The 11,152-nt window shown below is 46.3% G+C and overlaps 1 protein-coding gene across 1 annotated transcript; it reads right to left on the bottom strand.

Moving 5' to 3' along the window:
- Positions 1–306: 306 nt before the first annotated feature.
- LOC147956714 (NDR1/HIN1-like protein 10) lies at positions 307–1,353 on the bottom strand. Its single transcript, XM_087535332.1, has one exon. It carries the CDS (start codon positions 1,323–1,325, stop codon positions 600–602), a length of 726 nt encoding a protein of 241 aa, XP_087391458.1. The 5' UTR covers positions 1,326–1,353; the 3' UTR covers positions 307–599.
- Positions 1,354–11,152: the final 9,799 nt, after the last annotated feature.

Raw genomic sequence — 11,152 nt, 5'->3', positions numbered from 1 at the left:
TATAAATTGCTCATGATTATCCTTGTTGTGCAAATTATGACACCATCCTGATGCCATTTCCCTCTTAATCTATATGTTGAAACGAAGGACGGGGGAATTGCCGGAAAACTACAGAAAAGTGCCAAAAATAAATGTAGGAAAGACAATATTTTTCCGGAGCCCAAATAAATCAATAAAAAATTGGAGAAAATCATTGGAAGAGAGCCAAGGGAGCTAGACATGGGCCGGGGGCTGCCTGTGTGGTGCACGCGGCTCCACCACATGGCAAGAATTCTAGCAATGAGGGAATAAAACAGAAAATGCTTATGAGACGGTTTGCGTTGTCACCAACCTAGCTCACAAATCACACTCGGAATGGGAACGGGAGACTGAAGCAATCTCACACTAGGGATAGGAAATCCAGGGATACAATGGGGAGGAAGAAGAGCTGAACTTGCGGCGAGCCATCGGACACATACTAGTACTAGCTAGGAAACTAATCTAACTTGCCTGAAAAATGACGTACTAGTACTATTACTTGTACACTAACAGATTTAGATTATTCTCCTAACAGACTCCTTGCACATATGATATGAATAAAGAAAATCGAACCAAAGCGGTCAAACGCGAAAGCACGGCGCGCCGCCGCCATGGAAGACGGCATTCGGCGGCGGGGTGAAGGGTAGGTAGCACTCATAGCTGTAGAAGAAGACCTTCTTCACAATCACCTTGTACATGAGGGTGAGATCCACGCGCACCCTAACGTGCATCGTCCCAGAGCCCCGCTCCCTCTCCACCTCCTTGGCCAACCCCTCTTGCACTTGCACGTCAGCCACCATGACCATGCCCTGGAAAACCGCGTGCAGCACCGTCGTGTTCTTGGGTCCCTGCCGGAAGAAACCCGGGAGCGAGTTCCCGGCGAGGCCAAGGCTGGTGCCGTTGTAGGAGGCGCTGGCGCCCACGTCGAGGTAGCTGATGCTGAGCAGTCTGTTGGAGTTTCGGAAGCTGAGGTCGACGGTGAGGTCGTACCGGAGGGAGCCGCCGTTGAGGTCGAGGGAGGCAAGGGAGGCGGAGTCGACGCTTGGGTAGAAGCGATCCGGGCGGTAGAGGAGCCAGAGGAAGAGGACGATGACGCTGAGCGGCGTCCAGAACTGGACGCACTGCCACACCCAGAGGGACGCGTCTATCCCGGCCTTCTTGTACCTGCAGCACAGACAGTTCAACGCGCATTGCCATGGCAGCTTGAACAGCGGCACGCACGTGTCTAGGATCACCGCCGTCTTCGTCTCCTTCCAGCACTCCCTGGCCGCTTTCCGGCCGCCCTCCTCCCCTCTCTGGCCGGACATTTTTTTGTATATTTCTTTCTCACTAACGTGTATCGACTCACATAGCTATGGCCATCTGCAGTTTATATAGGCAGAAGAGCGCGCCTAAACATAAAAGCGCTACTACTAAAATTTCCACGGTTTAGCCGATAAGCTATACATAGTAGTAGCGATCTACGTAGAACCGCGCTACCGCTACTTGCTTTGTAGCAGCGCGTTTATGATGATATGCGCTACTGCTAAAGAAAATAAAATTAAATGGAAAGCAAATAAAAAAGTAAATGAAAATGAAATAAATAGAAAAAGGTGAAAGGAAAAAAATAAAATGTGAAGAAAAATAAATGAAAAAGGGGGAAAAAGAGAAAGGAATAGCAGTAGCACGTATCTAGGAAAACGCTGTAGCTAGCTTAGCAGTAGCGCACTTCCTGGAATGCGCTACTGCTACTTCTGACTTAACCGCGCGGTCGTTCTTCCCCACGGCCACTTCCCACAAATCCCTTTCCTCCGCTGTCGCCGCCGCCGTCGCCCGTCGGCCGCCGCGCGCTCTCCCGTCGCTCTCCGCACACCCTCGACGCCGCCCCTGACCCCGAATCTGACGCCGCCCCCGACCCCGACCTCGACGCCGCCCCCGACCTCGACGCCGCCCCCGACCCCGACCTCGACGCCGCCCCCGACCCCGACCTCGACGCCGCCCTCCGCCGCGCGCCCGAGCCCCGACCCCGACCTCGATGCCGCCTGCCCCTCCCTCGCCGCAGGCATCCGAGGTGAGCACGCCTGCTCCTCCCCCTCCCCTACCTCTGCCTAGCTAGGGTTCTTCAAATTTTAGTTGCATCAAATTAGTTAGGGTTCATTTATGGGTGGAAATGAATCGGATGCGGATGTTATCGGATACGGATGCGGCTCGGATGTTTTCTTAGATGATGAATAAACACTATTGTAATGCATAATAAAATGAGTAAAATTTGACCACTTATTTCACTTTTAAGTTGGATAATTGGAATATCCGCTATTACTTTCCACCCCTAGGTTCATCAAATTAGATGGTAATTAGGGCAGTAGTTCCTAAGTACTAATTAGTTAGTAAGAACTAGGTACTAATTAGGTACTAGTTTACTTTTATTTATAGTAAATTTATTTTTAGTAAGAACTAGTTGAATTAAGAGAACTAGTTAGTAAGAACTTGTTGTTATTTTTTTAGTTAAAGCATTTTTTCCCGCATCGACGTCGACGATGCCTATCCCGCATCCTCGTCGTCGACTCGGTGGAGGACACCTGCTTGACCGGATGGGCCATGTCCGGGACTGGGCTCCGCCGGGCTGGTACTGGGAGGCGCTACCTACCGGGGGGCGCTGCTTGGTGAGGAGCCAGCCCATCGTTGACCCGAACCTTCTTTGGTGGCGGTCGCGTGGGCCAGTGACGGTGCAGAGGCTTGAGGACCCCGCAGAGGTGGTACGTCACCGTGTCAGCGAGGAGGACGCGCACGTCCGTTGCTACTTCTTTGCGTTGGAGCACAGGTTCTCCAATACCTGGCAGGTTCTCGAGGGATCTCACTGGAGCTATGATCCTGTGATGGTTCCTTCTCTTTGGGTGTCCACCGCCCGCGCCGATACCCGTCGTGCGCTAGGGTTTTAGTTGTATTAGTGATGTTATATGTATGATACTATTCGGGATGTATTAGTGATAATATTCGACGATGTACGGACGTATGAGATGATTTACTTTCTCTCGTTGAATGCATGCTAATTTGAATACTTATTTATTTTACGATTTGGTTTTGCTTATTGAATGCTCATGTCAATATGAGTCCTATAAGATATTTGAAATGTATATCTTGTGTTGCTCAAATAGGATATGTGCTTGCCCAAGTGGCCGGTCATGTTTGCAGGTTACACCTCCGAGTGGCCTATGTTTTGCCTGAGTGTTGATTCATTTCCGTTCCGGCAAATTTCAGGCGCTCGATATGTCCTATTTTAGCAAAGGTCATGCCGGATTTTTCCATAAATTTTGGCATGACTTGTGCCAGAATATGTAGGAAATAGCGAGTGCCCCGGATTTGTGTGTTGAGTATCCTGGTAGTTGTCTTCGATCGATTTTTAATTAATGTTTCAACTATGAACATAGGAAATGTTTGACGATGAAAAGGATTTCTGTTGGGTTTCGTAGTAATTTCAAAAAAATTCCTACGCACACGCAAGATCATGGTGATGCACAGCAACGAGAGGGGAGAGTGTTGTCTACGTACCCACACAGACCGACTGCGGAAGCGTTGACACAACGTAGAGGAAGTAGTCGTACGTCTTCACGATCCAACCGATCAAGCACCGAAACTACGGCACCTCCGAGTTCGAGCACACGTTCAGCTCAATGACGATCCCCGGACTCCGATCCAGCAAAGTGTCGGGGAAGAGTTCCGTCAGCACGACGGTGTGGTGACGATCTTGATGTACTACAGCAGCAGGGCTTCGCCTAAACTCCGCTACAGTATTATCGAGGAATATGGTGGCTGGGGGCACCGCACACAGCTAAGGAATAGATCACGTGGATCAACTTGTGTGTTCTAGGGTGCCTCTGCCTCAGTATATAAAGGACTAGAGGGGGGAGGCTGGCCGGCCAAGGTGTGGCGCGCCAGGAGAGTCCTACTCCCTCTGGGAGTAGGATTCCCCCCCCCCCCCCCCAATCCTAGTTGGAATAGGATTCGCGGAGGGGGAAAAGAGAGAGAGGGGGGCCGGCCACCTCTCCTAGTCCTAATAGGACTAGGGGAAGGGGGAGGCGCGCAGCCCATGTAGGGATGCCTCTTCTCTTTTCCACTAAGGCCCATCATGGCCCATTTAGCTCCCGGGGGGTTCCGGTAACCTTCCCCGTACTCCGGTAAAATCCCGATTTCACCCGGAACACTTCCGATATCCAAACATAGGTTTCCAATATATCAATCTTTACGTCTCGACCATTTCGAGACTCCTCGTCATGTCCGTGATCACATCCGGGACTCCGACCAACCTTCAGTACATCAAAATGCATAAACTCATAATATAACTGTCATCGTAACCTTAAGCGTGCGGACCCTACGGGTTCGAGAACAATGTAGACATGACCGAGACACGCCTCCGGTCAATAACCAATAGCGGGACCTGGATGCCCATATTGGCTCCTACATATTCTATGAAGATCTTTATCGGTCAGACCGCATAACAACATACGTTGTTCCCTTTGTCATCGGTATGTTACTTGCCCGAGATTCGATCGTCGGTATCCAATACCTAGTTCAATCTCGTTACCGGCAAGTCTCTTTACTCGTTCTGTAATACATCATCTCGCAACTAACTCATTAGTTGCAATGCTTGCAAGGCTTATGTGATGTGCATTACCGAGAGGGCCCAGAGATACCTCTCCGACAATCGGAGTGACAAAACCTAATCTCGAAATACGCCAACCCAACATGTACCTTTGGAGACACCTGTAGTACTCCTTTATAATCACCCAGTTACGTTGTGACGTTTGGTAGTACCCAAAGTGTTCCTCCGGTAAACGGGAGTTGCATAATCTCATAGTTATAGGAACATGTATAAGTCATGAAGAAAGCAATAGCAACATACTAAACGATCGGGTGCTAAGCTAATGGAATGGGTCATGTCAATCAGATCATTCTCTTAATGATGTGATCCCGTTAATCAAATAACAACTCATTGTTCATGGTTAGGAAACATAACCATCTTTGATTAACGAGCTAGTCAAGTAGAGGCATACTAGTGACACTTTGTTTGTCTATGTATTCACACATGTATTATGTTTCCGGTTAATACAATTCTAGCATGAATAATAAACATTTATCATGATTATAAGGAAATAAATAATACCTTTATTATTGCCTCTAGGGCATATTTCCTTCAGTCTCCCACTTGCACTAGAGTCAATAATCTAGATTACACCGTAATGATTCTAACACTCATGGAGCCTTGGTGTTGATCATGTTTCGCTCGTGGAAGAGGCTTAGTCAACGGGTCTGCAACATTCAGATCCGTATGTATCTTGCAAATCTCTATGTCTCCCACCTGGACTAGATCCCGGATGGAATTGAAGCGTCTCTTGATGTGCTTGGTTCTCTTGTGAAATCTGGATTCCTTTGCCAAGGCAATTGCACCAGTATTGTCACAAAAGATTTTCATTGGACCCGATGCACTAGGTATGACACCTAGATCGGATATGAACTCCTTCATCCAGACTCCTTTGTTCGCTGCTTCCGAAGCAGCTATGTACTCCGCTTCACATGTAGATCCCGCTACGACGCTTTGTTTAGAACTGCACCAACTGACAGCTCCACCGTTTAATGTAAACACGTACCCGGTTTGCGATTTAGAATCGTTCGGATCAGTGTCAAAGCTTGCATTAACGTAACCTTTTACGATGAGCTCTTTGTCACCTCCATATACGAGAAACATATCCTTAGTCCTTTTCAGGTATTTCAGGATGTTCTTGACCGCTGTCCAGTGATCCACTCCTGGATTACTTTGGTACCTCCCTGCCAGACTTATAGCAAGGCACACATCGGGTCTGGTACACAGCATTGCGTACATGATAGATCCTATGGCTGATGCATAGGGAACATCTTTCATATTCTCTCTATCTTCTGCAGTGGTCGGGCATTGAGTCTTACTCAATTTCACACCTTGAAACACAGGCAAGAATCCTTTCTTTGCTTGATCCATTTTGAACTTCTTCAAAATTTTGTCAAGGTATGTTGTTTGTGAAACTCCAATTAAGCGTTTTGATCTATCTCTATAGATCTTTATGCCTAATATGTAAGCAGCTTCACCGAGGTCTTTCATTGAAAAACTCTTATTCAAGTATCCCTTTATGCTATCCAGAAATTCTATATCATTTCCAATTAGTAATATGTCATCCACATATAATATTAGAAATACTACAGAGCTCCCACTCACTTTCTTGTAAATACAGGCTTCTCCGAAAGTCTGTATAAAACCAAATGCGTTGATCACACTATCAAAGCATTTATTCCAACTCCGAGAGGCTTGCACCAGTCCATAAATGGATCGCTGGAGCTTGCACACTTTGTTAGCTCCTTTTGGATCGACAAAACCTTCTGGTTGCATCATATACAACTCTTCTTCCAGAAATCCATTCAGGAATGCAGTTTTGACATCCATTTGCCAAATTTCATAATCATAAAATGCGGCAATTGCTAACATGATTTGGACGGACTTAAGCATCGCTACGGGTGAGAAGGTCTCATCGTAGTCAATCCCTTGAACTTGCCGAAAACCTTTCGCGACAAGTCGAGCTTTGTAGACAGTAACATTACCATCAGCGTCAGTCTTCTTCTTAAAGATCCATTTATTCTCAATTGCTTGCCGATCATCGGGCAAGTCAACCAAAGTCCATACTTTGTTCTCATACATGGATCCCATCTCAGATTTCATGGCTTCAAGCCACTTTGGGGAATCTGGGCTCACCATCGCTTCTTCATAGTTCGTAGGTTCATCATGATCTAGTAGCATGATTTCCAGAACAGGATTACCGTACCACTCTGGCGCGGATCTTACTTTGGTTGATCTACGAGGTTCAGTAGTATCTTGATCTGAAGTTTCATGACTATCATCATTAGCTTCCTCACTTATTGGTGTAGGTGTCGCAGAAACAATTTTCTGTGATGTACTACTTTCCAATAAAGGATCAGGTACAGTTACCTCGTCAAGTTCTACTTTCCTCCCACTCACTTCTTTCGAGAGAAACTGCTTCTCTAGAAAGGATCCATTCTTAGCAACGAATGTCTTGCCTTCGGATCTGTGATAGAAGGTGTACCCAACAGTCTCCTTTGGGTATCCTATGAAGACACATTTCTCCGATTTGGGTTCGAGCTTATCAGGTTGAAGTTTTTTCACATAAGCATCGCAGCCCCAAACTTTAAGAAATAACAACTTTGGTTTCTTGCCAAACCACAGTTCATAAGGCGTCGTCTCAACGGATTTTGATGGTGCCCTATTTAACGTGAATGCGGCCGTCTCTAGAGCGTATCCCCAAAACGATAGCGGTAAATCAGTAAGAGACATCATAGATCGCACCATATCTAGTAAAGTACGATTACGACGTTCGGACACACCATTACGCTGTGGTGTTCCGGGTGGCATGAGTTGCGAAACTATTCCACAATTTTTCAAATGTACACCAAACTCGTAACTCAAATATTCTCCTCCACGATCAGATCGTAGAAATTTTATTTTCTTGTTACGATGATTTTCAACTTCACTCTGAAATTCTTTGAACTTTTCGAATGTTTCAGACTTGTGTTTCATTAAGTAGATATACCCATATCTGCTTAAGTCATCTGTGAAGGTGAGAAAATAACGATATCCGCCACGAGCCTCAATATTCATCGGACCACATACATCTGTATGTATGATCTCCAACAAATCTGTTGCTCTCTCCATAGTTCCAGAGAACGGTGTTTTTGTCATCTTGCCCATGAGGCACGGTTCGCAAGTACCAAGTGATTCATAATCAAGTGGTTCCAAAAGTCCATCAGTATGGAGTTTCTTCATGCGCTTTACACCGATATGACCTAAACGACAGTGCCACAAATAAGTTGCACTTTCATTATTAACTCTGCATCTTTTGGCTTCAACATTATGAATATGTGTATCACTACTATCGAGATTCATCAAAAATAGACCACTTTTCAAAGGTGCATGACCATAAAAGATATTACTCATATAAATAGAACAACCATTATTCTCCGATTTAAATGAATAACCGTCTCGCATCAAACAAGATCCAGATATAATGTTCATGCTCAACGCTGGCACCAAATAACAATTATTTAGGTCTAATATTAATCCCGTAGGTAGATGTAGAGGTAGCGTGCCGACCGCGATCACATCGACTTTGGAACCGTTTCCCACGCACATCGTCACCTCGTCCTTTGCCAGTGCCCGCTTATTCCGTAGTCCCTGTTTCGAGTTGCAAATATTAGCAACAGAACCAGTATCAAATACCCAGGTGCTACTGCGAGCTCTAGTAAGGTACACATCAATAACATGTATATCACATATACCTTTGTTCACCTTGCCATCCTTCTTATCTGCCAAATACTTGGGGCAGTTCCGCTTCCAGTGACCAGTCTGCTTGCAGTAGAAGCACTCAGTTTCAGGCTTAGGTCCAGACTTGGGTTTCTTCTCCTGAGCAGCAACTTGTTTGCTGTTCTTCTTGAAGTTCCCCTTCTTCTTCCCTTTGCCCTTTTTCTTGAAACTAGTGGTCTTGTTGACCATCAACACTTGATGCTCCTTCTTGATTTCTACCTCCGCAGCTTTCAGCATTGCGAAGAGCTCGGGAATAGTCTTGTTCATCCCTTGCATATTATAGTTCATCACGAAGCTCTTGTAGCTTGGTGGCAGTGATTGGAGAATTCTGTCAATGACGCAATCATCTGGAAGATTAACTCCCAATTGAATCAAGTGATTATTATACCCAGACATTTTGAGTATATGCTCACTGACAGAACTGTTCTCCTCCATCTTGCAGCTATAGAACTTATTGGAGACTTCATATCTCTCAATCCGGGCATTTGCTTGAAATATTAACTTCAACTCCTGAAACATCTCATATGCTCCATGACGTTCAAAACGTCGTTGAAGTCCCGATTCTAAGCTGTAAAGCATGGCACACTGAACTATTGAGTAGTCATCAGCTTTGCTCTGCCAGACGTTCATAACATCTGGTGTTGCTCCAGCAGCAGGCCTGGCACCCAGCGGTGCTTCCAGGACGTAATTATTCTGTGCAGCAATGAGGATAATCCTCAAGTTACGTTCCCAGTCCGTGTAATTGCTACCATCATCTTTCAACTTTTCTTTCTCAAGGAACGCATTTAAAATTCAACGGAACAACAGCACGAGCCATCTATCTACAATCAACATAAACAAGCAAGATACTATCAGGGACTAAGTTCATGATAAATTTAAGTTCAATTAATCATATTACTTAAGAACTCCCACTTAGATAGACATCCCTCTAATCTTCTAAGTGATCACATGATCCAAATCAACTAAACCATAACCGATCATCACGTGAGATGGAGTAGTTTTCAATGGTGAACATCGTTATGTTGATCATATCTACTATATGATTCACGCTCGACCTTTCGGTCTCCGTGTTCCGAGGCCATATCTGTATATGCTAGGCTCGTCAAGTTTAACCTGAGTATTCTGCGTGTGCAAAAACTGGCTTGCACCCGTTGTAGATGGACGTAGAGCTTATCACACCCGATCATCACGTGGTGTCTGGGCACGACGAACTTTGGCAACGGTGCATACTCAGGGAGAACACTTCTTGATAATTTAGTGAGAGATCATCTTATAATGCTACCGTCAATCAAAGCAAGATAAGATGCATAAAAGATAAACATCACATGCAATCAATATAAGTGATATGATATGGCCATCATCATCTTGTGCTTGTGATCTCCATCTTCGAAGCACCGTCGTGATCACCATCGTCACCGGCGCGACACCTTGATCTCCATCGTAGCATCATTGTCGTCTCGCCAATCTTATGCTTCCAGACTATCACTACCGCTTAGTAATAAAGTAAAGCATTACATCGCGATTGCATTGCATACAATAAAACGACAACTATAAGGCTCCTGCCAGTTGCCGATAACTCGGTTACAAAACATGATCATCTCATACAATAAAATTCAGCATCATGTCTTGACCATATCACATCACAACATGCCCTGCAAAAACAAGTTAGACGTCCTCTTCTTTGTTGTTGCAAGTTTTACGTGGCTGCTACGGGCTTAAGCAAGAACCAATCTCACCTACGCATCAAAACCACAACGATAGTTTGTCCAATAGACTCCGTTTTAACCTTCGCAAGGACCGGGCGTAGCCATACTTGGTTCAACTAAAGTTGGAGAGACAGTCGCCCACAAGCCACCTATGTGCAAAGCACGTTGGGGGAACCGGTCTCGCGTAAGCGTACGCGTAATGTTGGTTCGGGTCGTCTCGTCCAACAATGCCGCCGAACCAAAGTATGACATGCTGGTAGGCAGTATGACTTATATCGCCCACAACTCACTTGTGTTCTACTCGTGCATATAACATCAACATAAATAACCTAGGCTCGGATGCCACTGTTGGGTTTCGTAGTAATTTCAAAAAATTTCCTACGCACACGCAAGATCATGGTGATGCACAGCAACGAGAGGGGAGAGTGTTGTCTACGTACCCACGCAGACCGACTGCGGAAGCGTTGACACAACGTAGAGGAAGTAGTCGTACGTCTTCACGATCCAACCGATGAAGCACCGAAACTACGGCACCTCCGAGTTCGAGCACACGTTCAGCTCGATGACGATCCCCAGACTCCGATCCAGCAAAGTGTCGGGGAAGAGTTCCGTCAGCACGACGGTGTGGTGACGATCTTGATGTACTACAGCAGCAGGGCTTCGCCTAAACTCCGCTACAGTATTATCGAGGAATATGGTGGCTGGGGGCACCGCACACGGCTAAGGAATAGATCACGTGGATCAACTTGTGTGTTCTAGGGTGCCTCTGCCTCAGTATATAATGGACTAGAGGGGGGAGGCTGGCCGGCCAAGGTGTGGCGCGCCAGGAGAGTCCTACTCCCTCTGGGAGTAGGATTCCCCCCCCCAATCCTAGTTGGAATAGGATTCGCGGAGGGGGAAAAGAGAGAGAGGGGGGGCGGCCACCTCTCCTAGTCCTAATAGGACTAGGGGAAGGGGGAGGCGTGCAGCCCATGTAGGGCTGCCTCTTCTCTTTTCCACTAAGGCCCATCATGGCCCATTTAGCTCCCGGGGGGTTCCGGTAACCTTCCCG

This window comes from Triticum urartu, chromosome 7A (genome assembly GCF_056163025.1).
Source record: "Triticum urartu cultivar PI428250 chromosome 7A, HENAU_Tu73, whole genome shotgun sequence".
Lineage (NCBI taxonomy): Eukaryota > Viridiplantae > Streptophyta > Magnoliopsida > Poales > Poaceae > Triticum > Triticum urartu.
Note: the sequence above shows the minus strand (reverse complement) of the source record. Positions and strands in the feature narration are given on the sequence as shown.

Bases quoted from the DNA above. Each gene is read 5' to 3' on its own strand.
- LOC147956714 (XM_087535332.1), bottom strand. From the start codon at position 1,325: ATGTCCGGCCAGAGAGGGGAGGAGGGCGGCCGGAAAGCGGCCAGGGAG.